The 27,147-nt window shown below is 39.4% G+C and overlaps 1 protein-coding gene and 2 long non-coding RNA genes across 7 annotated transcripts in view; 2 read left to right on the forward strand and 1 right to left on the reverse strand.

Moving 5' to 3' along the window:
- The first annotated feature begins 466 nt into the window (after positions 1-466).
- Positions 467-12,876, forward strand: LOC140843095 (uncharacterized). Of its 2 annotated transcripts, none has more exons than XR_012120555.1 (3): positions 467-615; positions 9,944-10,096; positions 12,743-12,876. It is a non-coding gene; the product is annotated as an uncharacterized lncRNA (long non-coding RNA). The 2 variants fall into 2 exon arrangements; XR_012120556.1 differs by having other exon boundaries at positions 469-611.
- On the reverse strand, positions 10,757-26,955 carry PSMA6 (proteasome 20S subunit alpha 6). 3 transcript variants are annotated; one of them, XM_017669131.3, is made up of 8 exons: positions 26,757-26,895; positions 26,140-26,320; positions 18,225-18,319; positions 17,661-17,742; positions 16,761-16,916; positions 14,199-14,377; positions 12,841-12,935; positions 10,757-10,980 (listed from the first exon to the last, which is right to left on the reverse strand). In XM_017669131.3, the coding sequence occupies exons 4-8, from the start codon at positions 17,674-17,676 to the stop codon at positions 10,923-10,925; spliced, it is 504 nt and encodes a 167-aa protein (XP_017524620.1). In that variant the 5' UTR covers positions 17,677-17,742; positions 18,225-18,319; positions 26,140-26,320; positions 26,757-26,895; the 3' UTR covers positions 10,757-10,922. The 3 variants fall into 3 exon arrangements, with proteins under 3 accessions (XP_017524620.1, XP_017524619.1, XP_017524622.1); XM_017669130.3 differs by lacking the exon at positions 26,140-26,320 and having other exon boundaries at positions 26,757-26,955; XM_017669133.2 differs by lacking the exon at positions 26,140-26,320 and having other exon boundaries at positions 26,761-26,939.
- LOC140843094 (uncharacterized) overlaps positions 26,953-27,147 on the forward strand; it is a 59,830-nt gene continuing 59,635 nt past the window's right edge. For both annotated transcript variants that reach the window (XR_012120554.1, XR_012120553.1), the window contains exon 1: positions 26,953-27,089. This is a non-coding gene — a long non-coding RNA (uncharacterized lncRNA). The remainder of the gene's footprint in view (positions 27,090-27,147) is intronic.

The raw sequence follows: 27,147 nt of genomic DNA on the forward strand, positions 1-27,147 counted from the left end.
GGCTAGAGAGGGAATACTGAGGGCCACAGGCTCGCCTAGGCTTGTCACCTGTGTAGCCCCAGGAGCACATTTGCATTATTTTGTGGCAACAAGCAAATTTCCTGGAGGGTGTTTTGGAAGAGGTGGGAGCCGCCCAGAGAGAAAGCCAAGGAAACCAGAGAGCAGGAGGCCAAAAGGAAATAGGTCTGGACAGAGGCAGAGGCTACAGGCAGCTGGGGAAACGCAGGCTTGGCCTGAGGCTCTGGGCTGAAGACTGACTATCTGGGGCCCTCAGCCCTTCCTCTGCCCTCTGAGCCGAGGAGGAACCCAGGTCTGCCGTGCTGACCTGCTGGAAAGGTTGCCCAGCCCAGGCCTGTGTCAGTGCAGGAGGAGCTGACCAGCTGTAGAGTGAGGTGGAAAATCCCCGTAGTGCTCCTGCACCTGAGGCTGCACCGGGGTGGGGACACAGGTACCCGTCATGCTTCGCGGGGGAGGGCCCCACCTCTGGGTTTAGTGGGGAGGACACTGGGGACACCAGCAGCTGAACAGCTTCAAGGGGAAGGGAAGGCAGACCCGGCCTTTGACCGCTCCTTGGTTCTTGCACCCTGGGGACTGGCCTCACTCTGCACATGGTGGGTACGTGTGTTGGGCAGGGCTGGGAGGCCATTAGGAAATGAGAGAAGATAGACCTGCTTTCTGTATTTAAAAAAGGTCCACCAACCCTCTAAAATAGGCTGAGATTCTGAAAAAATGGCCTTGTTGGTTTATACAAATCAAGCAGCATTCCACAAGCAGATCGGATTTTAAATTTAAGTCATTATTAAAGAGCAGATGCAGACATTCTAAGGTTCGGCAATACTGATGAATACAGGGCTTTGCTGGGCCTGGGCCTTGAGGAAGAATGTCCACAGGGCACTGCTCCATGCTGGCATGCTCACATAGTCTCTCCTTTGTACCTCGGTTGGTAGTGGGTGGGCCCTGCCAGCAGGAGGACGTGCTTCCTTGCAGTTCAGAGCAGGAGAAAAATGTTCCCCAATAATCTCTCCCAGTTTCCCCCAGGAAGCTAGGCTACAGCAGGCTATTTCGAGGCCCTGGGAATGTAGTCCTGCCAGTCAGTCTCCAGAGCAGAAGCCTCATAGTCCCTGTGCCCCAGGAAGACGAGAAGCATCCAGGTGGCAGGAGGCGTGTCCTGTGGACACTTGGCTGGAAGCCCAGCCCTGGGTGCAGGCCCAGGAAGGCCTCTGCATTGGGGGAGGTGGTAGGGCCCAGCCAAAGTGAGGGAGGAAGGAAGCCATGCAAGATAGGATTTCCCTACACCAAGGCCTGCAATCTGGCTCTGACCACCTCATAATTAACCTGGTTTGTTAGATGACCTGTAGTTTTCTATGGGTGACAAAGCCATGGGAGGTTGCAAAATCCTTCTTGCACAAGCAGGCTTTAAGAAGTCACATTCTTTCAACAAGGCTATGAAGAGACAATGCAAGAGCCCTCAACATTCTGTAGGAGCTCACTCACTGCAGGCCCCCTGCGGCAGCCTAGAGCTATAGGGAGGAGCTAACAGCACAGGAGGAGTTTTCCAGCTCTCCTCCCCTTTCCTCAGGCGCCCTTCAGCTCCTCCACCTCTCCCTGTCCCTCTCCAGCTGACCTTGACTCACACGTTCTCTGGGTGAGGCGCCTGTCCTCTGGCCTCCCTCCTTCTGCTCCACCCCACCCCCAGGACACCTGGGGTGAGGAGCCCTTGGGAAGACAGGCTCTGCTCACAGGCCAGGGCCTCACAGCTGAACCGGGACCACCAGGACTCTGCAGACCCTTGGAGGGGATAGACTAGGAGGTGACCTGAGCCCAGATTCCCCTCAGAGCTCCAGGAGACTGTTTTTTTCAAAGGAGGGTCAGAAGCACCTTGTTGCCCAATACTATCTTGGGGGCTCCGCTAAAGAAGAGAAGGCTCTAGTCAGGACAGGATTTGCCCTAACGGCCAGGGACCCCTATGGGGAAAAGTGGAGCCTGTGGATGTCATGAATAAGGGAGTGATGGAGGGCCTGGGAAGGAACCTCTTCACAGGAAAGGAGTGGGAAATGAGCTCCCAGGCAGAACTGAAAGCCTTGTGCAGGTTACACAGGACCACACCCGCTCAGCTTTTTAACTTTAGGCTGGCTTCTGCCTAGTTGACCCCAGTACTTTGGGTGAGAATGTTCTCAGGAAATAGTATTTCAGAAGGTCGGGATGTTTGAGAATGTTGACAGCATTTAAAAGCCATTCTGGAAATGCTACACCATACCTGCTCTTACATAGAATCTACTGTTCTCGTCAGTACTTTACATGCATCATGTCAATTTTCATAGCATCCCTTTGAGATGGATCCTGTGATTATATCACTTAACAGAAGAGAAAACTGAGGCTGTAAATACTCAGCTGTGCACTGAGAATTCAGTCCTCACTGTCAGGGAGTTGAAGTCCCTAGTCCTTGAGTCCAGCAGGGAAGGCTGAGGATGCCAATGCACCTTTCCCCACCGCTCCAGTCAGTGCCTCTGTCCCCCAGGTCTCCTCAAAGCCCACTCTGAGACACAGCCAAGGCAGAGCTCTGGTTTACATGCTAGGCGTGCAGACGTCAGGAGGTGTTGGCCATGACCTTTCAGCAGGGTCTTCCCCATGCCCAGTTCTGTGCTGTCTGGAGTCCAAGTGCCTGGACAGGGGTTCAGGTGACCATCTATCCCACTCCATGGAAAGCCCCTCCCTCCAAGGCCGTCAGCTCCCCACCAACTTTGTGTAAGTGAGGCCTGTGCTGGGGTTTTTCAGGTATGTGAAATCAGCTGTGAGCACCTACAGCCCTTCCTGCTTTAGAAGAAACTGCATAATACCCTGTTTTACAATGACGTTTTGTTTTTTAAAAACACAGAGAAAAGAAAAAACATAAAACCGAGAAGGGATCTCCACATAGCTTGTGGCAGGAAAGAAGTGTAATAGGAGTATTACAGATTGAGAGTTAATAGAGGGCAGGTCACAGCCAGTCCCTGGTGGGGGGCCCTAAAGAGACTCTCTGGAATGAGGCCTGGAGGCTGGTTTTGCAAGATGCTTTCATGCCTAATCTACTTCTGCAAAGAGGCAAACCCCTACCCTGCTGGATGCAGACAGGATGCAAAGCTGCCACAAATATCTCAGTGACAGCTCACTTGGAGGAGATACTCTGCAAGAAAGACAGGGGCTGAAATTCTTAGCTCTTGGAGAGAATTTGCCCTTGTTGCCTTATTTATACTGTGTCCCTAGGCCCAAAAGCAGGGCCTGACTTGTAGGAGGGGCTCAAAACATTTCCCAATCAGTAAGAAGCCCTAAGAGAATCTGTCTTGCCTTAGCAGGAGGATGCAGTAACATGGCCCCTGCATGACAGCACTCCTCCCTAGATCCCTCCTGAAGCACATTTTCTAGACAGAGAGGCATAGAAAAGCTGGCAGCCTTCTCCAGGTGACCCTGCAATGGTGAGTCTCTGCAGCCATTGTATTAGGATTAACAGCCCCTTTTTGGGCGGGAGTGATTTTGCCTATATTGTGTCCTCCAAAACCTAGAGTTCAACCACCATCACTTAAGAGATGCGAATTTGGCCATCTTCACAGATGATTTTTGCCTCCTCTCTTGGTGAGAACCTTGAAACATGTGCTCACCAGACTCCTGGAGACTGCCCAAGCAGTGTGGTCCCAGCTATACTGGCTCTGATGGTAGTTATCAACTAGACAGCTAGCTCCTGTTGATAACCAGGGTGCTGCTTTCAGCCTCTATCCCTGGAAAACCACGGCTGGGCACTCTGAGGCTGTTAGCTGGGGCTTCCCCAACTTTATCCCTACTCTGCCAGGGAAATCAGGTCTTTCCTGTTCTTCTGCTTCTCCTTTTCATCCTCATTCAGTCCCCAGTGGAGGCCTGATCACTGCAGCTTTTGGTAAAACTTACATGACTGGGTTAACTCTGAGGTTTGCAGGTCATCTCTTGCAAAAGGTCAGATGATTTCTATGCAAAGGATGGCTTCAATAAAGACAATCTTCTTGTGGCAACTGCTCAAGAGGGGGATCAATAGTGTCTTGGCTGAGGTTTTCAGCCCTGGGCAAATTTGCTATGGATTTGGTGAAACCAAGACATGACAACAGAATGTTCTTGGGGTAAAAGAGTTTATACCTAGCTTTATTCTCATGGTCATAGGTTAAGCACTAGGATCATGTCTGCATCCAACAGTATGCAGGTCTGTAACCCACCTCCATCTGTGCCTCTGCCCAGAGCACTGGACAGAGCTCTTTATACAGTGACTCAGTCAATAATAGTTCATTGCCAACAGGTGTGTAAGCATTAGCCTAGTGGTAGGCCAATGACTTCATCAAGGAGTTTAGGGTCAGGTGAGGATCCTGACCATAGGAACTTCCATTTTCCCCACAAATAGCTTCATCAAAGCTCCTGCAACACCATCTGCCTTCTGGGATAGTTGTGTGTTCCCTTCTCCTAAATGCATGTTCTCCTGTATTCCCTTCATATCCCCTCAGATCTGAGAGAGGCCTCTTATCAAGAGGGATCTACAGAAAGCCATGCAGGATGTGCCTTGAGCCCTTGCAAGGGGAGCCCCAGGATGCATTTGCTACAAGCTGGGCTGCTGAGAGGGGTTAATTGTTGTTAGGCATTTGCATTTTTGTCCCCTTGACTGGCTTTAGAGTCAAGGATGAGGTCAGTATGGGCACAGATAACATGAATCTAATGCACAAGGGTTACTTCCTGGAAACCTCACCGTACTGGTAAGCTGCCCACTGACCCAAAAAGGAGTAGAGGTGGGATGAGCCCCAAATACACTTGGCTATGATCATGCCACCTTCAGTTACCTCTTACAGTGTTTCATAACCAGCAGCAAATACCAGACCTTACAGGGAGCACCCTCAAAACACACTTGCCTAGAGCAGCATCCTGGGAGCCTCTGATTTGATAGATCAAGGTTGGGGGCCAGGCTTGTCGACTTTGAAAAGGTTCCCCTGGTGGTTCTGATGTGAAACCCTGGCTAAGAATCACTAATCCAGCACATTTCAACTTTTAACTCTTCACGGCTTACTCTCATGAATGTGGGCATAGAAAAGTGGTATTACAGAGAATTTGAAACCACACTGAGACCAGTGATTTCCTTTTTTGCCTAGAGGGGTGAGCAGGCAGATACTGCTTTTTGCTACTCAGGAGGCTCCTTGTGAGTCAGAAGCAAGCACCAGCACCTGACGTGTGCTTTCATCTAAAGCTATGGTGAGGTAGGTTCCCAGTGTAGAGGTGAGGCGAGGCAGGTGAAAGGGATAAAGAGGCACAAATGTCCCATTAGAAAAAAAGTCACGGGAATGAAAATAATTGAATAGGGAATATAGTCAATAATATTGTAATATCTTTGTATGGTGTGGATAAAATGAGAGTTCCTGTGGCCAGGATTCTCACCTGGCCGTGGTTGACTAGCTCACTGCACGCCTGTGGGCAATAAATGGCTGTTGACTCTATAAATATAAAGAGCTCCACCCAGCGCTCTGCGCACAATACGGTGGCAGGGCTGCAAGGCTGCAGGAGAGCAGAGCAGAGGACAGAGGCCCAGAGGATGGCTGTGCGGGACCACCTGTGCAGAGCGGCCCAGAGAACAGCTGTGAGGGACGACTGTGCGGGACAGCTGTGCGGACAAAGGGACCCAGAGGCAGAGACGGGCTTGCTGCATACAGACTCGCTTTAAGTGAATGGGATTCTAGTGACTGACCTGCCACCTGGAAATAAAGTTGGGTATAACCCTTTCACCCCCAAGAACGTTTTGCTGTCATTATCTTTGGTCACACTGAATTCATAGTGAACTTGCTGGGGGCTGAAATCTATTGGCAAGACATATGGTCACAGATGGTAATTACACTTTGTGGTGAGCCTTTCATAAGGTATATAATTGTTGAACCACAATGTCATACTGAAAAGCAATATAATTGTATGTCAACTACAATAATTTATTTTAAATCTATAAAGTTAAAAAAATTAAAAAAGCTAAGGTGAAGTAGGTTCTAGGGACTATAGGTAAGGCTGTTCAAACCTGAGGTCAGTTAGGTGGCTAACAGGGTTGCAGGGTAAGATTGTGTGCCAGGGAGTTTGTAGGCTGCTTCCCCCTTGGGGGACACTTGTGTGTAGCATTGATGATTTTGTCCCCCAAAATATGAATGCAATTGATGCATGTGCAGAGTTGGGCCACCTGGGTTGGGGCTTGTCTGTGGCCCTGAACTAAGGCAAGCAAGTGCCCCACACAGGGTTTGACTTAGGGGTCTTGACCAGCACATGACCAGCTGAGCATAACTTCTCTCCAGGTCATGCTACTGTAGCATGTGCAAACACTTCCAAAACGCTAAGAATATCTGTACCTTCTTTTTTGGTATTTCATTAGGAAAATTCTGGCCTATTTGATCAAAAAAAGACTGAAAACTTTAATCATGCTTTTCAGTATAGGCTTTTAGAATTCAGGACTTAATTTTTGTCTGATATTATAATACCTGATCATTGAAAAACATTTAGAAAATACATCAAAATATAAGAAATGAAAATTATTAACCAGTATGAACATTTTGGATTATCTCGAGATTTTCCCCATGCATTAAAAATGTTAATAGACCTTTTTAGAAGTTTTAGATTTACAGAAATATTGAGATTATATTGAGAGTTCCCATATAACACCCTCCTCCCTGCCACATACAAGTTTTCCATTATCATTATCTTGCTATAGTATGGTACATTTGTTACAATTAATGAATTAATATTGATACATTATTATGAAGTGAAGTCCAGTTTATATTAACATCCACCATTTGTGTTGTATGGTTCTATGGGTTTTGACAAATGCATAGCTGTGTGTCCATTATAGTATCAAATGCCTCAAACCTTGTACTTCACTAGTCATTGCTCCCCACCATCCCCTACCATCATCCCTCAACCCCTCTCCTTTTCCAAACTCCAGGCAACCCTTGATCTTTTTTACTCTTGCTATAGTTTCACCTTTTTCTGAATGTCTTATAGTTGGAATCATATAGTATGTAGCCTTCCCAAAATAGCTTCTTTCACTTACAATATGCATTGAAGATTCTTCTGTCTTTTTATGGCTTGATAGCTCATTTCTTTTTACAGCTGAATAATATTCCATTGTCTGGATGAACCAAGTTCGTTTTTCATTCACTTTATATTAAAGGACATCTCAGCTGCTTCCAGTGAGCATAACTTTATTCAATACTCAATTATGAATAAAGCTTCCAGTGAGCACAACTTTATTCAATACTTAATTATGAATAAAGCTGCTATAAACATTTCTGTGCAGATTTTGTGTGGGCATAAAACCCAAGGTCACCATACAATTAGACCGTTTACCTTTGTAGGAAACTGCCAGTGTTCCCAAGTGGCTATGGCATTTTGTATTCTCACCAGTTCCTGCTGTTTGACATCCTCACTAACATTCTGGTGTTTTTTAAATTTTAGCCATTCTAATAGACTGTTTTTTAATTTGCAATTCCTGATGACATATGACATCAGACATATTCTCATATGCTTACTTATCATCTGTATTCTTTGGTGAGGTATAACTTAAGATCTTTTGCCAATTTTTAAACTTGGTGGGGTTTTTTTACTGTTAAATTTTAAAAAAATTCTTTTGTCTATTTTGGATACTAATCCTTTATCACATATGTGTTGGCAAATCTCTTCTCCCAATCTGTGGCTTGTCTTTTCATTCTAAGTGTCTTCACAGAGCAGTTCTCAATTTTAATAGTTTATCCATTTTTTTTCATAGATTGTGCTTTCACGTTTTATCTAAGTTTATTGCCAAACCTGAAGTCACCTAGATTTTATGTTACTGTCTACAAGTTGTGTAGTTTGGTGCTCTACATTAAATCTGTTATCTATTTTGAGTCACTTTTTGTGACAGGTGAAAACCTGTGTCTAGATTATGCATTTGCATGTGAATGTCCAGTTGCTGCTACAGCACCATTTGTCCAAAAGACCATTCTTTCTTCATTGAATTCCTTTGCTGCCTTTTTCAAAGTTGATTATGTGTGTGGGTCTATTTCTGGGCTTTCTATTCCATGAATCTATTCTTTCACTAATACCATACTGTTTTGACTACTGTAGGTTTGTAGAAGTCTTGAAGTCAGGTAGTTATGGGTCCCCTTTGTCCTTCAGTATTGTGTTGGCTATTCTGGGTCTTTTACCTTTCCATAAAAACTTTTTATCAGTTTGTTCATATCCACAAAATTATTTGCTGATATTCTGATTGGGATTGTGTGGAATCTACCGATTAAGCTGGGAAGAATTGGTATCTTGACAATACTGACTTCCTATTCATGAACATGGACTGTCTCTCCATTTACTTATACCTTTGATTTTTTTCAGCAGTTTTATAGTTTTTCTATCAGATTGTTTGCCATGTCTGTGATCTCAGTAATGTGAACAATTTGAGAGAAAAACTCAAGGAACTAGTAAGGGTTTATAAAAATGTTGCAGGATACAGGTTAATATATAAGTAAATTACTTTCCTATATATATATCAGCAATAAACAATTGGAATTTTAAATTAAAAACACCACTTACATTAGCCCCCAAAATAACCAAAACCAAATAGTAAAACTTAGATGTAGATCTAACAAAATATGTAATTAATCTTTACCAGGAAAACTAAAAAACTCTAATGAAAGATCTAAATGTGTAATTAAACACACTAATATTTCCACAGAGACAAACTGACATAAACGTAAAAGTATAAAGGGCCTCCCAACAGTTCAGGCCAGATCTTAAGGCTAAACGAGTTTTACCAGCTTCCTGAATTTTGGAACTGTGGACAAGTAATTAGAGGCCTGAACTTAAACTTAGAACAGTTTAAAGGATGTTGTATGTTAATGCAGGGCTTGCCCAATAAAGGCTAATACTTTATTAGGTGATTCTTTTTTTTTTTTGGTGAACAATCTAAACATTAAGTTAAAATACTATCTCCTTTCCATAATATGGATTTATTTCATTATATATTATCTGTATTTTCTAAATGTAAAATAAATGGAGGTAAGTCATTCTGGTATCATTCCTGATTTCAATGAAGTGCCAACCACTAACTCACCATTATGATGTTAATTGTTAAGACTTCTCAGTCTTATCTTGGAAATGCAATAAATGGTCAAAACATATGTAACCTTAGCATTTCTGACTCTTTATGGAAGATCCTGAAGATCCTTAACATAGTTATTTGGTTGTGGCACAAATCTGAATCTGGGACTTGGGGACTAGAGGGATAGTAAGGGAGTTGAGCACCGTTTTCTTTATGAAAATGGGTACCAAGAGAAGGAAATCCTGATGTCTACCAAATAGTTTCACATTCATGAATGTCTAGACATATACCTCTGAAAGTCAATATTTAACTGTACTGTTATACTTTTTACTATGCGCTTATCAAAATGCCCTCTGGGTAAAGATATTTTAAGATTTTTTTAAACATTTGTATAGTTTTGTGTATTAATTCTGCTAGTCATCCCAAACTGTTAAACAAACAATTACCCAATGTATATATATTTAAGTGGATCTTTTCTATTTCTTCCAGTTCTTTTAGGCATAACTTAACCAACTTAATATACTACTTAGAACTATTTTATGCTAAATCCTTAATTCATCTAGATTTTACATTAGATGTAAAACTTTTTTCTAACAAATGAGAGTATTTTCATTTTCTATTACTAGAAGGTATTTTCTTACAGAAAATTACTTGCTAGTCTCTCATCCATGATTTCAGAGGGGTGAAGTCAATCAAGGCTCTAAGGGTATATAAATTCAGAGTCTACTCAGGGGAGTGGCCTTTCTAAACAGAGCCTTTTCAAAATGATGGAAGCCTAATGGACTTACAGAGCCTCAGGGATTTGGATGGGTAATCCCAGAGCAGCAGCCCCTGAACCGGAAAACCCTGCTTCCCCTTTAGGATACTCTACAACTCATGATTCATCTCTAAGAGGATGTGGTCAGTGAAGTTCCCTGTTTCTAGTGGTCACAAGTTCACATGGCCTCAACCTTTCATGGGGCAACTGACTCCACGGATTGGTATTAAATCAGCAGTCACACTCACCTGTGTGAGGTAAGACTAACAGCACTAGTCTCACCCAGTGCAAATGAGGACTGAAAGTTATTGGGCTTGGACAACTACTGGTGCAGGTCACCAGGGACTCATGCTGGGAATTAAAAAAATTCTGTACAAAAAAAAATTATCCTGAATAGTTTGGTCTTCTTTTTCCCTTAACATTGTTTATGGTAGTATCTCTCCTTTACTGTAGATGAATTCTGTAAACTCTGTTTTAAATAATAATCTTAAGGCAGCACAGAAAAAACACCCGCAGTAACTTGTAACTGTCAGAGGCAGCTACAATTTCTGCTTTTAAAAATGCTGATTCTTATTAGAGTTAATATATATCTCAAAAAAACTACTAAAAATCAACAATGCTTATCTTTTTGCTATATGATGGAATTTGGGAGTCTGGGTTCAGGAATATTCTATTTGAATGAATGAGGAATTATAAAATAAAGGCCTACCCTCATATGCCAACTTATAGTCAGAGCAAGTTTCAAAACCAGAGTTTTAGTTTGCTATTTATTAATTATGCCACATAGCTACAGTTTACACTTCTGGCTACTAAGTTCCTTAATCTTTGTCAACAAAATGAAGATGGTGAACACTGAACAATCTGCATTCACTAAAGGTTTAATACTTAAAATTGGAGGTAAAAAAGACAGGATGCGATTATTTTCCAAAAGCACTGTTTTTATTTATAGAGTCCTAACCACTTCAGTGGCAGGAGAAGTGGGATAGGTTCCTTTTTCAATCCAGGGGCCTCCAAAATGTTGGTCTGTTGTTAACAAACACACAGGCAAGTGGCGTCATAGATTTGGTAAACTAACTACAATGTTTAGTCTCTCTCTGCTAGAGCAACAAGGTGAGCATCGATCTCTGCTTCTGTAAGAATCCTAGAAGATAAAGGGAAAAAAAACCCACAACTATTTACTTTTTGAAAACTTTTTATTATGTAAAGTTCTGAGCACACACAAAAAGGATAATAATGAACTCCCATGTACCTATCACCTAACTTTATTACAAATTTATAGCTAATTGATAATGATCAATTTATAGCTAATATTAATCAATTACCAATTTACAGCTAAATAATCTTTTGAAAATCTATGTACCCAGCATTCATCCCTTCGGGTTATTCTGAAGGAATACCCAGACATCATATCAACTTCATCTATACACAAAAATGTCTACTTCTTTGACATCAAATCTAGAATTAAGTTTTTTGAAAATAAAACCTCTTAGTTGCAGCTATAATAGAAAATATGTAAATTAAATATAGGTAAGCTATACATAATGTATTCTATTTTAGCACCTAGGTCAAAATGCCTTTAGATCTAGTATAACTTAAGTTTGTACAGATGAGAGACAAAAAGGCACTCCAGGTTGAACATACAGTATTTTCTCCAAGGAAATCAACTGCTTAGTAACTTTAATGTGAACTATTACTGCGGGACTCTTAAAGAGTGAAATTTGTCAAAGTGACATTTTTAGTGCAAACTGGAGAAATGTAAGTAGTTTATATAGTTGTTTATATAAACAGGAATGTTTATGTTATATATTCTAATTATTTAAGTACACTTACTATCATATAATTTATAAATGACAAAGGGTTTTTTGAGGACATACGATCTTTGGTTTGTTTTCTCTTTATCTGACCAATGGAAATGAAAACTTTAAAGGTTATAGAGGGAGAATCTCAGAATAAAAGCGTAACAAAACTAACTGCAGGTCCTTTAGAGAGATTTGTAAATTACTCCTGTTGGAATTTTACTGCTTAAAAAAAAAAAGGCTATCTTTTCCTACAGAAAAGAAAGCAAAAGGATAGACTCAATTCTGTTTTTTTTTTAATTCTATGGATTTTTCTTAAATCTTGCATGTTTGTATCACTTACCTGCAGGCAACAAAAATAGAATTAGAAATAATTCATACCTACAGAAAATTCTTAAAGGTGTGGTTAAACTTAGTTTATCGCCCTTTCATCTCCCCCAAACAATGACTATTTGTCCTTATAATTGTGACCTAATAGTAGATACACATAGTAGTTAACAAGGCTTCCAGGAGTCCATGCATCTGTGGATTTCACTCCAGTATTTTTCACTATCACAAGAGCATCCAGGTTTATGCCAAGTAAATCACCTCACAGCGTTGCTGGGAGGATTAAGTGAGATGATATACCTTAAGTACCCAGTACAGATTTGACTCATGGAAGCTGTAAGGTTGACTTGTGGGAGTTAGCCACTTAGTAAGAACAGACAAGCACCCAGCATCTGTAATTCAATTAGCTGTATTCAAAATTCAGGGTTTCCATGAAGACAGACAGTCTAATGTGTATCAGCATTTCATATTGTTCTTCCAAGCTCCACTTCAATAAGACTAAGTAATTGATGCCTCACCTGAAAAACTAGAAAACTACTACTTTAGGAGCTGAATTTCTATTGGCTTAAGCTAAAAAAAAGAAGATACTTATGCTTACTTTATTCCCTACATAAAGGAGGTTATTTTATGTCACCTCTGGTATTATATATAAAATCATTCTGAAATGAGAAAAGCAGTTATGACTGTCTTAATGAGACATCCAATTAGTTTTAAAACAGGTATCTCAAAAGCTGAAGAAAAAACTGTAATTATAGTTCAAAAATATGTTTTTCTCCCCAGGTGATGGAAAAAATGGACCCACACACCTCACCTTTCTAGGCTGGCCGTGATCACCTGGCAAAGTTACTTAGGTACCTGACAAGTACAATATAACTCACCTGAATTTAGGATTTTCAACTGTAACTACTCCAACTTCTATTTCTGAAGGTTTGAAATCAATTGATAGAACAGTAGATAGGCATGTAATCGCAGTCTGAAAAAAGTACCAACGTTAAAATATTTTCTGAGATTCCAAGATTTTTTCATTTCAAGCTTATTCAAATCAGCAGTTAACCACAAGCTATTTGTTTTGCTCCATGTTGCAGTGATGTGGTTCTAGAGCCATGTTAGTAACAGATTGCTTAACTGCAATATGTTGCCTGCTAATAACAAGAAATCTGTTTATATCAAGTTAAGCCATAAATTAAAGGGGTCCACCAAATAAAATTGGATGATTTACACAAAAGTGTATTTGCTGGATGACTGTTACATGCCAGGCACTATGCTTAGCACTTGAAGTGAGATGGGGAGAGGATAAAGATCAATGATATTTTTCCTTCAAGGAATTTATAGTAACGATTTAAGAATGTTATAAGTGGCTTTGTATCTGATGTTGATTAATTACTTATGTAACTATGAACTGCAACTTAAAAAAGGTAATCTTTAAGAACATATAAACATGGCATACCACCTCCCAGATGAGAATCAGCTTTTGACCTAATGTAAGTATAAATAATACTGGCAATCAAACTAAAAGTGGTAGATGGTAATGTTTCCTTTGTCATTTATCAGTCATGTCATTGTATCCCAGACCCTGATTTCCAAAACCTACTAAAATTTTTCTTTTTAACCTCTTGACAGGACATGAGAGACTTCTTTAGTCTAAGACTACTAAAAATTTGTAAGAGAACTTTAGTTTGTCCTGCCATTTTAAAATTTCCCACTCATGAGTACTCCCCTCAAGAACCCTGCATGAAGCTAGCTAGCTCTAACTTCTGCATCCAAGATATAATTTCTCTGCCAAGTCATCCTGTGAGCAGATTCTTTTACAAGGAAGATGCTTGCTTCCTGAGAAAGTGGTGTGTGGCTGCTTTTCCTTTAGGACCATAAGAGCAACATTACTGACTCAAGTTTTTTCCACTTTTGTTATCAGGAAGCTTAAGCCTAATTTGAGTCACAACATTCAGGTCTTTCGGCCTGGTCTTGATTCCTATTCTTAGTTGCATATACCCATTTTATATGTGTTTTGTTGAAAGTAATTTCTAATACATTATGAAATGAGATAGGGAATTAAGTGAATAAAAGCAATCCTCATTGTTCCAATGTCAGCTGAATGACACCAATTTTACTATCAAGCTGACCAACTTGAATCTTGTGATACAACCCAGGAATAGCCTTCACAGACTGTCAATTAGGCAGTATCTTCACTGTTCTATAGAGCATAAAAAAAAAAGTCAGCTCCTCTTGGCTAACTTACTTCCACTGTCTGTTCAAACGTCCAATCAAATTTCTTCTTCACTTTTTTTTCAAGGAAGCTGGTTGACTCGGTTTGTTTAACTCCTGCTGCAGTGGCTTTAAACCCACAGTAGTAACCTGCAGGATCACACTTGTATACCTGAGGGCCTTGTTCTTCATCTATACCAATTAAAATCATACCTACAAAGAAAAAAAACCCTTATCAGACATCTCATACCTTTATAGAACAAAGTTTCTTCCCTCTAGGTGTTGTCACATAGCTGTTATCATTACTCTGGCCATGAACTTTAGGATATGTGTTCTGCTTTAAGAAAACTGAAATAAAATACAGGCTATCATTACAGATAAAGTCGATAACAGAGAAATTTCCATTTAGTAAAAGGTTTTATCACAGATTTTTAAAAATTCTGAGTTGTTGCAAATGTGATTTACAAACAATTCTATAATCCTTGCTATTACCCAAAGCCCATTCCTTTGAGCCCTAATCCCTCAAGATGTTACATGGTCAAATAAATCTGGAAAATATGCTTTATATATACTTCTTTTAGAGAAAATACTATGTAATAGCATATTAAATATTCTAAAATTTTCTGCTGCAGATTAACCTACTTTAACTCAGTAGTTCTTAAATTTATTTGAATAAGGAAGACTTTTCCTTTTTTTTAAACTGAAGAACTACCTAGGTTCCAGGGAACTAGTTTATGTAACACACCTTGAGAATGCTGGGCAAAGTGAAATACCCCCAGATGCTACTTACTGACCTTTACACTGCCCTTATTTGTTATTGTTGGTATACATTTTCCTAGTAGTCAGTATACACTAAGTTCTGTATACATAAATTTGTAACTACAAATCTAATCATGTTATTATAATAAACACAACCACCAAACTTCTTTCTACTCAGAAGATCAAGTACTTAAAGAAAGGCTAACTCCTACTTCCTTATATTCTATGTTTAAACTTCTTTTATATAATGTCCTATTATAAGATTCTGTATTAACCAACTACTTTATTCACATTTATAGGTATAACTAATAGTGAGGAATTCTTAATCTTAAAATTTTTGACAAACACTATGACAGTGATATCTGTTTCATTTGAATGTCACCCTATAATTTTCTTCACCTTTTATACTTGATATATACAAAGTACAAGAGCAATACAAAGAGATATCTACTCACTGCTTGGGGGAAACAAGAAACACTTCTTTACTCCAGGGTTTTGCAAAATGAGCAGGGCTTAATAGTGGTAAGAACATGATGGGCACACAAGACAAAAGGAACAACATGTACAAAAGCACTGAGACATGAAAGGTCAGGGTACACTCAGGGAGTGACAAAAAGATCCCTTTATTACAGAGGCTTCAGGTGAGGGAGGAAAGCAGTATAAGAAAGAAGCTACTTGGGAGTAAACTGTAAGGGGCCTTTGTACATCATATTAAGGACTTTAAACCTCTTTACACTATACCTGATGAGGAATCAGTTTTTCCAAAGAAGCAACAATCAAAATTTTATTTTAGAGTGATAATTCATGCATCAATATGGAAGAGAGACTAGGAAAGAATGAAAAGGGAGAGAAGAGACAAGTAAACTAGGTGGCAAAGGCAAGAGATGATGAAGTAGTGACAGAAAAGATAGAAACAGATATTCTGAGATAAAGATATTCTGGTCATATTCAAATGGCCAGAAAGGCGAGGAAGGGGTAAAAAAGAGTTGAGGAAAGTAGGAACACTGCAATGATTTCATGTTTGAACTATCTGTGCGACATGGAGAAAGGGGCTGGGCTAAAGGCTAATGTGGGAGTGACTAGCATATAAGTACTGAATGAAAGCCACAAAAGTGGGTGAGAGTACCCAGACAGCACAAAGAGGGAAAGAAGGACCAAGGAGAGAAACCTGGTGAGAAACAGTTAAAGGAACCAGCAGAAGAGGATGAGCTAAGGAAAGTGAAAAGAGTATCACTGAAGAAATCAAGGGAGAATTTTTGAGAGGTCAAAAATAGGGTCAGTTATTAAAATCATTATATTAACTGCTCTTATAAATGAGTGACACGATGTCAGAAATAAATATGTTGAACTGTTAAACCTAAAATCAGTAAATCTTATCCCTCTCCCAATAAACTTTTACTTGTTTTTTAAAAAAAGACATTTTGAATCACAGAACATGTATATGAATCTGACTCTTTAAGGTGGTCAGAACAAACAGCTACACTGTTAGGGTGTCTAATTTAGGCATTTCCAGTGAACCAGTAAATCTGGAATTGCAATAAAACTTCCATTATAACAGCCTAATATAACAGTGACTTGGATCTTTCAAATCACACACTCCATGTAGAAACACTTCGACAAAAAGTTTAAAAGCACATAAAGCTTTAAAAAAAAAGCCTAAAATGATGTTGTAAAACCTATCCTTTGCTGCTGATTTATTAAAAGATTTCCTAATCTTGTATAATTTCCAAACCATATGTTCTGAACCCAACTTGTCTAAAATAACTTTTTTAATGAATGTTCTCTAAAAAAAAATTTTAATTCATCAGTTATTTGGGAGATTTCTTAGCATACTTACAACAACCAAGAGGCCTCATTTCAGCATTCTGTGTGTAGACCTGAGAAATATCAGCAATTCTTTTACATAGCATGTCCACAGGAATCTCATAGCCATACTTGTATTTCCAATTAGCTGCCTCATAGCGTGCCCTCTGTACCTGGGATCTGCTGTCAGCTTAGAGCATATAAAAACAAAGGTTTACTTCTTTAGAAGGAAAGAATGAGCCTCAAAGGCAGATCATTTTCCATACATACATACATATATATATATATATATATATATATATATATAAAAATCTCCATTATGACTTAAAAAAAGCAGAAGTGGTTCGCTATGGTCTTTTCTCCCACCAATGAAGAGTGAATGACTCAGCAACAAGTAGATGCAAAAAAAGAAAATATTTTTTAAAATACGAAGTTCTATACACAGTTCTGCTTTTATGCTGAGCCCTTCATCAGTTGCCAAAATCATTTCTACAAGTGTCTGACAGCTACCAAGTTTTAAGGAGAATAATGTTTCTCTTGATCTTTTTCAGTAGGCTTGAATTTTCCTGGTATCAGAAAACAGAAACTCAAAGTAGATTTTCTAATTCTCACCTATTTCTAACGTGTCATTATTACTAGGTTTGAAATATACTGATTTAGATCCCTTTAAACTAGTAACTGTATCTGACATACAGCATTGCAAGAGGGGCCTTAGCCTGGTTTCCCTGACAGTAGCATAGTGATCTAATTCTATTAATACTTATGATTTTAATAAGTTCACAATACTGTGAAGATTCTGATACTAACCTTGGAACACTGCAAAACTCATTATCACCTGAAAATCAGGCACTAAAGGGAGCCTTTTAAAATTAATTCAGAACTCAAAAATAATATGAAGAAAATAACAAATCTAAGTAGACATTAAGCCAATTACCTGTCATTCCTGTCATCACACAGCCAATGTTTTCAGTTATCTTGAATAAGTGAGTCACTGTGCTAGAATCCAATAATTTGTCCTAAAAAAACAAAATAAATCAAGATAATTGTTTAGAAAATCACAAGTCCCTGTGTAGTGATAAAAAAAATGCTATGGAATTAAAATTATTAACTACATTAAATGTCTTCTGATCATTTTATGGTTAAAACCAACTTAAAAAAGATAAGAGGACTCTGTTTCCTTTTTTATTTTTTAGATCCTGTGGGCAAGACCATAGGTTTCCAAAGTATATTTCAAGGTCCCTGAAGACAAAAGACCTGGAGATCACATTGTGTTTATAGTCATACAACAAAGTTCAACATGTTAATTCTGTCTACTTAGCTAAACTGTCCATAGCTGCTCAGTTAAGTACTTCATGAAGGACAGATAGGAAAGCAGAATCTAAGAAAGAATATATAGGTAATAACATATATAGGTAATAACATCATTGTACAAGCTCATGAAAAATTCTTACATTATGTTCTGTAAATAACAGCTGGCTGTCTGGGCAGTGTTACTTACAGGTACTTTCTTCTGTGTGACAATTACTGCACAGTCTTTCCCTCTGACAGCTACTGATGTAAGGCCACCCTGGTTAATAGCCTTAAAAGCATATTCTGAAAAATAGAATACTTTTTTTATAAAGGTGGAATAAATTATCAGAGATTCATATAATGGGATAATAAACAGTCATTAATTATGATGATAATAAATTGTAGTTAAATCAACTCCATTTCTTTCCATTTTAATTTTACTGAAATCACTTTCATCAGGCTCAAGTACTAATTTCCAATAAAAATTTAATTTTTTACATCAAACCTTTATTTGTTCTGTTGCCATTATCTCTGCAATGTCTGGTTTTCCTGGGTCCAATTTAGTTGCTCTCAACTTTGTCAAGGTTTACTATTTCTGATAACATCTGGTAAATAACTGATTTGACCATATGCAGTTTTAACTGCTGTTAGATTATTCTGTCCTTTTTTTCCCTTACCAACTTGAATTTTTCTAGATCATGGCTTGCAATTTTCATGTTATCTGCAACACAGGATTCTTTAGTTTGTCTATAACAAACTTCAACTTGTGTACCTCTAACTGCTGTGAAATTATTCCTCAGGTTAAAACAACTGGATCAAAGTGGCAGTATAAAGACAAACGACCTTGGCACCACATAGTTTAGGTCATAATGATTGCTTTCAGAGGACAAAATTACAGATAAGACTATCCCTTTTTAGATTACATATTTCTATAATACTTAAATTTAATATTAACATATTTTGTCACTGGAAAAATATCAAGAGATTAATATATGCTTATTGTAGAAAATATGGAAAATACAGAAGATAACATAAAATAATAAATTACCCATAACTCAAATCATTATCTACATTTTGGCACCTAGTAGATGCTTTAAAACTTCTGTCAGATAATACTCTGGGCCCTGGGTCTGATGTTGGCTTCATCAAAAAGCCACTGGGTGATGAAGACCAGAAAAGATAGATAGATAATACCTATAACACCATACAATCTCCTTTAATAGGAGCTGTCATAAAAATCCTTTGTCAATTTCTGAATGGCTATATATTGAAGAGAGAACAAAAGAGTAGAGTAAAAAGACTAGAAAAATCACCTTAAAGGAAATCCTTAAATTTAGTTAGATTTAACTGCTAATTATAACAATTTATTCTATATAATCTTACGAAGGTTTCACATAACAGCATTGTGGTTTCAACATTCACCCATATTATCAAATCCTCACCCCCCCACTGCAGTCATTGTCTATCAGTGTAGTAAGATGCTATAGACTCATTACTTGTCTTCTCCGTGCTGTACTGCTTTCCCTGTGACCCACCTATATTGTGATTGCGAATTATAGTGCCCCTTAATCCCCTTCTCCCTCCCCACCCACCCTCCTCAACCCCTCCCCTTTGGTAACCACTAGTCCCTTCTCAGAATCTGTGGGTCTGCTGCTATTTTGTTCCTTCAGCTTTGTTTTGTTTCTATATATAACAGTTTATTCTTATCACCCTGTTACACAGATAACTTCTAAAATAGTGTTTCGAAATGATCCTCAGATCTGTTTCTCATATGGGCAATAAAACTTCTACTAGATCAACCCTCTACGGGTAAAAAGTATAAACGCTAGACAAAACAATAGTTACCTGAAGACACCAGAAAAGTGGCCCAAACAAGACAGATTCTAGGAGTCATTAATGCATCGAAGGAGGGGAGTGGTGGCATGGAGTGGTTTTCCCATTTGCATGGCTTATAGCCTGAGTGCAGGTCCCAGTCAGGGCTAAATACCCATAAAAAATTCAGTCCTTTTGCTGAAGAATTGAGAACAGTATGGAGGTAACTACACCTGGTGGAAAGTGAGGAAAATAAAAGGAGAGAGCCAGAGGGGAAGCTCCAACTTCTATATATAAATGTGGCCCATGTTTCTCACTAATTCTGTAACCCACACGTACAAGTCAGACTCCAAGGAGCCTAAGGCTAAAAGAATTAAAGAATTAAGCTGCCACCCAAATTAACTGCCTACTAGACCAAATCAATACTCTTTGGAAGAATATAACAGAATCAAGTCTTCACAGCCTAATATTTGCAAATATCTGGGATACAATTCAGAATGAAGGTCCCCAAAAAGAAAACAAACTAAAAAACCAAATCAAATCCCAAACAGGAAAATGTCGTCCATTTTCAAGAGACCAACCCTGAGATGACCCAGATGTTGCATTAGCAGATAAGGTTATTAAAACTATGCTCACATTTTGAATAGCTTGCTGTTACACCCAACTGCTCAGAACATGATTTTGGCCTAAAAAATATCCTATCTACAGCTATAGAGGGCCATTAGTTTGCAATGTTTACTAACTCTGCTCTTACATTATACTTTTTGTTTATACCCCTTATCTTTTCCATACCCATGCCTTTGTCTCCTCATGCTCTGCCTGGATTGCCCTCTCTCTTACCTCACCTAACCAAAGCTTGTCCATCCCCACCTCAATCCTCTTTCATTTCCCATGCACACTTTCTGATTGTCTCAAATGGGATTCTTCAACCCTCTCTCTGAATTCCTATAGCATTTCCCATTTCACTGCTAATTTTAGCATTTTCAAGTATATATATATTTCCAACTCCACATTCAGATTGGATAGTCAAAGAAAGGAGGAATCAAGGAAAGTTAAAATTGTATTTGCAAGCAGCAGATACTAAATCAAAGGTTGGCCATGGGACCAATCCAGCTTATTCACTTGTTTAGTATGCAGAGTTTTATAGAAAAATGTAACTAAAAGTCAGATAAAATATAATCAGGATTTTGTTTCTTTAGGAAAAAAAATTGTGGTAACACTTGACACTCAATCCCACATAGCAACTGTCCTGTAGAGCAAAAGTCATCGAGTACTGCCACGTGTTTTGCAGTTTTCCACAGTCCCACCATTTCTCACACCTCACCCAGCCTGTTTCACAAACTTGCATTACTTACCTGGTCTGCTTAAACAATGCAAAAAGATAAAAGCCACAAAAGACAGAGCCACCCCTCTCACCACACAACAAGATTATGTCCCACAAAATAAACATTTTACACATAAGAAAATGCTTCTCAATAGAGAATGCACCTGTGAATTAACCAGGATTCATTAAAGGAGTCTACCTCCTCCTCACTCCCTCTCTTTAGACTAGTGCTGTCCAACAGAACTTTCTGTGATGATGGCAGTGTTCTACCTTTGTGCTGCCCAATACGATAGCCATCATCCACATGTGGCTACTGAGCACCTGAAATGTGCCAAATGCAAACAAGAAACTAATTTTTAATTTAAAGTTCTTAGTTAAGAGCATCATTCCTAATATTTAAAAAATATTTTTATTTTTATTAAGGCATCATTGATACACACTCTCATAAAGGTTTCACATGAAAAACAATGTGGTTACTACATTCACCCATATTATCAAGTCCCCCCCACACCCTACTGAAGCCACTGTCCATCAGCATAGTAAGATGCCACAGAGTCACCCCTTGTCTTCTCTGTGCTACACTGTCTTCCCCATGACCCCCCACCAACCGACACCATGTATACTAATCATAATACCCCTCAATCCCCTTCTCCCTGCCAGTCCCTCCCCTTTGGTAACCACTAATCCCTTCTTGGAGTCTGAGAGTCTGCTGCTGTTTTGTTCCTTCAGTTTTGCTTTGTCCTTATACTCCACATACCATTCCTACTATTCTTCTTCTACTTCTCTGAACTTTCCTTCTCAGTCTCCTTCACTGCTTCCATCTCTTCAGCTCCTTAAATACTGATAATCCCCAGAATTCTGTCATTTCTCCCTGTCCCTGGATGATTTTATCCTATATAATCACTACTAACTCTGACATCTTTAGCTCTGAACCCATACCTGCAAGTGCCTGTTTCTCCCATAGGCATTTGTGAAAATAAATTCCTCTTCTCCATAAACCTGCTTTTCTTACAGTCCTTATCTCAAATGATGGTTATTTACTGCTCAGTTTTTGAAGCCATAAAAATTTGGGTACCATCTTTGACTCTACTTCTCTCTCTTCACAGAAATGTCCACTCTTATATCTAGGATTTGCTCTAAAATACTCTAGCAAAGATGGGGAAGTGTATGGGAAAGGGAATAAAAAGAAAACAAGATGGACAAAATGTTGACAGCTGATGAAGCTGGGTAATGGGTATATGAGTATCACCATACTATTCCACCTACTTTTGTTTGAAATTTTCCAGGTTAAAAATAAAACAAACTCAAGAGTCTCCCCTTGTCCTCCCATTCTCTCTCAGTACCTTAGTTCACTCAGCAGGGCTTAAAAGGATTATCGAAGCCTCTCCTAATTGATCTCGCTGCCACCTGTCCCTCTAGACTATAGTTCTACACTCAGCTCTCCTATCTTACTTAATAACCTTGTCTTCTTAAAGACTTCTGCCAGTCAAAACCCACACAACAAAGTGCAAACTCTAGCATGGCACCCAAATCTCTTCAACAATTTGCTATAAACTACTCTTCCAGTTGTCATTGTCTATGCTCCAGCCACAGTGACTGACCTGTGCACTGGTCCTTGGAAATGTCCTTACCTATCATTAATGGATTACACTAAACTCCAAGCCCCCTATTTCTTAAATTGTAACTTAAATACATAGTAAAGTATCTGTATTTAAGTATTAGGTTGAACCACATCAAACAGCCACTCTCATGGGTAAAACAGTTAACGATTTGCAGTTTCATACTGGTTCAACCTAACAAAAAACTGGATTAGAAAATAAATTCATTCTTTGATGACATACAAAATGGTTAATAAACAAGTTTTTTGGTGCAGAAACCACTTTTCCACAATAATTTCATATTTACTTTGCTTCCTTCCCTATAATTTCCCCAACTTTTCTGGAACTCACTGTGTAATACTAGGAAAAAATAGGGACTTAAATACAAAAATCACTGTGACAAAATGTTCAGGACAAGCACACAAAGCCAGACAATGTTTCACAGTATCACCTGCTCTGTGATGCTAGCAACAGCAGAGACACACAGCCCCTTTATGGACACTTGTCAGCTTTGCAATGCATCCATGGGTGAGGGTGACTCTGCCGATTTCAGGAATGTCAAGTCAAGATTTTTCTCACCCTTAATTCTATTTAGAATGCTGTACTGAGTTTTAGGAAATAAATATAATTTTTTTTCCCTACAGACATGGGGTGAAAAAATAGAAACAAACTGTGAAGTCCATACAACCTGTAAGGTTTGGTTACTGGAACGAGGGATGTTCTACCAGGGTAAGGCAGGTATTTTGCAGATATGACTATATTTTATTTTCAATACAGTATGACTAGAAACTCAAAGGTTTTTTGAAGCTGTTCATTCTCTTTCCCTAATCTTGTAACCTAAATGTGATGAGTGTCTCATTGCAGAGTGCCTCCCAACTCTTTAAATATATTGTCTAAGTCTTCAAGCAAGTGGGGGTCATTAGAAATCTTGGCACTGGTGTGGGGGGAGGGTGGAATATAGGGTTTGATCTCATTATTTTTGTGTCTGTAGTTACAATATGTATTTGTACACACACATGTGTACACACATACTTAATTTCAAATCAGATTCAAGGAGTGCATGAGAAGTCTGGGTTGAGAAACACTACTTTAAAGCAAGAAATTTTTTAACAGCAAGAGACAAACAGTAAATACTTGTCAGTCCCTTTATTTGTTAAACTTCTGATTTCATTTTTATCAGCCACTTGTTTCTTCCTGAGACAGCATCCCTCACGAAAACATTTATTGAGTACTTATTATGTTACTGTTCCAAGTACACTACATTATTACCTCAATGTTAAATCCTTAGACCCCTATAAGGTAGGTGGAACCATTATTATTATTTTACTTATGAAAAAAGTGCTTGTGGTTAGTATGGAGCAAGGACACAAATCCAGGTAGCTTAGTTTAAATACACAATGCCACTTCTAGATGAGAAAACTGTCCTCTCCAGTCTTCACCAGTCTATTCCTTTCCTGTTTCCGCCCTTCTTAGAAGCAATCAGGAGGGCTCTACTGGGCAAGCAAATCCAAGTGACTACTACTCTCCTCCCTTGCCAGACCTATCCAGGAAAGGATCAGCAAGCAAAAGAGGGGCCCTTAAAGTAGCCAGGCTTATTTTGCCCCACCTGGGCCTTGACTTCCCCACTGATAACTTGTGAAATTCTTGAAATTAGATTTCAAAGCTAGGTACTTTATATATAGCTCTAGTTTTTAACACACATGGACATACCTCTTGAATAATTCATTAAAAGGAATTTTTTCAACAGTTACCAAGGAGTACAAGTGACAATCAAAAATCTCCCTACTCCAAGAGCAAACACTGTAAATGGTCTGTAATTACGGTTAGCATTGTCACTTTAAATTTATCTATTTTTTGATTTACCAACTTTAGACTATTATTTATCTTTTAGGTCCCAACTATGGCAAATGAGGAACATACCTTTCCATTAATATTTCCTTCCCTTGTCATCTCATTTTCATTGTATTATTTTTCCACTGTCAAGGTTAATTTGCACTCTAATTCTTATATACATTGTCTCTGGCAGATTCTAAAATTAATAAACTAATAAACACAATATTATGATAATGGACATATATTTCACTAGAGAACTAAGCATGGATCGACCATAAAAGAGAAATACTCCATGTCTACCCAACTACTGATCTAATGGGGGGCACGGGGGCGGGGAGAGCCAAAGAATCAAACAGGCATTTAATAACAATGGTTGAGCACTTAATAAGCACTCTACATACATCTTATTTAATCCTCAAAACACCTACATAATATTAACCCAACTTTGCAATAGAAGCTGTATCACCTGCCCAGGTAGGTACTGGGCAGAACAGGAGGTCTGCATGGATGCATGGTTGCATGGCATGAACTCTTCACCACTGTACTGTTTGCTCATACTATACTTTCACTTTCCTTTCCCTAGCAATGTCTAGTTAAGGCACTGAATAGCAGAGGGAGTGTTATAATAATACTAAGTGTTATTCAGTAAAGCAGAGCTTAAAATCATTCTGTCCAGCTATTAAACTTGTTTTTGAACTACCTGTTCTATTCCAAATCTTTTTAAAGCATTAAAACAATGCTGTATTTAGCTTTTCTATTCACCAAATCTGGGAAGCATTAAAGACTATGCTGTATGGCTGGATTTCAAAATACAGTATACAAAAGTAAAGTGTAGGTCTAAGTGACTTTTCCTGTTCGTATATTAAAGACCATAAAGTAGAACATTCAAAGCAGATCAATATAGAAAAATTCTTTAAAACTCAGAAATGAAACTTTAAAAATGAAACTTCCTTGAGAATTGTTATCTTTCTGTTGTATCTTTGATATTTTTCAATTAGGGATGAGTTAAAAGGGTTACTGAATTATCCAATGTTGTTTCTTGCTACACTGTGTACAGTATGTAGTCATATAACAGACTGGTTTCACTTTAAGTCATCTTTAACTCTGTAAGAGTTTTACAGGCGAAGGGAACCTCATTTATAAGCCGACTCTCTCGTTATGATTCCCAAGAGCATATGATTACTGTCCTCCATGGCACTGAGATGCTAAGCTCACTCAGAAATGAAACAATCACCATCCAGATGTAAATCAGGTTCTCCTGATACTAAATTCTTTATGGCAATAAGTTAAGGACATAGGTTATAATAAAAAACTAAACCCTGACACCATTTCGACCCAACAAAATATACTGTCACAATCAATAACTGATAACTAGTTTAGGGTTTATTTCCACTAAAGCTGTTTTTCAGTAAACGGCTAGCTGACCATACCTCATCTACAATTCAGAACCAGCTTTTAAACTAGTTTTTAAACAGAAGCATTCAAACAGATGTGGGTAAAAGGGGGTGCTAGTTTCAAGAGCAGCTCTAGAACTGACGGGCACTCATTATACCTACCAGTTTTCCAAAGATGTCCTGAACTCGGTATATACTTGTAATTTGGCACTTTTTTCCTCGTATTATCCGTTTACGATCTGTCATTCTCTTTAAGCTGTGAACTTCACTACAGGAGAGGGTGTGACACGTTTGCATCCCCTAGGACCAACAGAGTGTCCGGCACATAGAAGGCTCTGAAAGCCTGTGTGGAATTAACCACAGAACGAGGAAGTACATGCGGCAAACAAAGGAAAACAGAAAGAGGCGTTTAACTGGAAGATTAAGGAATTACCCTTTAGAGAAGTAAAGACGTTGGGCCTACCCAGAATAAAATATACGAAGTGAAGAGGAGTCAGCTGGATTCGGGCCTTACAATCCCACCTTCCTCTCTCTTTATTGTGTCCCGGCGGTGCAGCCGCTAGCCTCAAGAGCCCGAGGTCTTTGACCTTCGGGCTCCCGACCCCTGCCTCCAGACAGGTTTGGGAACACCACGGTACTTAACCCGGCCTCGGCCCTTCGCCGTCCCAGCTCCTGCCACGCTTTCAGTCCCGGACTAAACTCAGGCCGAGTCTGCCTGCTTCAGGCCGTACCATGACAGAGCAATTCGAGTGGAGCAAAAGAGGACCCGGTTCACTCACCTACTTGGTAGAGACGGCCCTCGGGTGAAAATATGGTAATGTGCCGGTCAAATCCAGCGCTGGAACCACGGGACATGTTTGGGTACCCACTACTTCAAGCAGGCTCCGCGCCCCGTATCTCCCGCACTGGGCGTACAAGCCCCTCCGGAAGTGGCGGCGACTGCTTCCGGGAGACCGGCCGGCTTCATCCGCTCTGGCGCGCAGAACTCACGATTCCAACGTCATTTACAGCGCAAGGGAGCTCCGAGGCTCCGCCCCTAGTGGGGGCGGGGAGAGCGAACGGAAGGACTTCGGCGTGCGCGTGCGCCAGACCCACGTCTGAGCGGTTTGAAGGTAATCTGTGAAACTCGGATTGTGGCGATATAGACCTTTCATCTGGAGAATGAATTGG

Source organism: Manis javanica, chromosome 8 (assembly GCF_040802235.1).
Source record: "Manis javanica isolate MJ-LG chromosome 8, MJ_LKY, whole genome shotgun sequence".
In the NCBI taxonomy this organism is placed as follows: Eukaryota; Metazoa; Chordata; class Mammalia; order Pholidota; family Manidae; genus Manis; species Manis javanica.

Coding starts and splice junctions, on each gene's coding strand:
- PSMA6 (XM_017669130.3), bottom strand. CDS start 26,832: ATGTCCCGTGGTTCCAGCGCTGGATTTGACCGGCACATTACCATATTT. Junction 18,320..26,756: donor GGGCCGTCTCTACCAAGTAG/GTGAGTGAACCG, acceptor TCTATTTTTCAG/AATATGCTTTTAAGGCTATT. Junction 12,936..14,198: donor CGTTTGAACAGACAGTGGAA/GTAAGTTAGCCA, acceptor TACTTTTTTCAG/ACTGCGATTACATGCCTATC.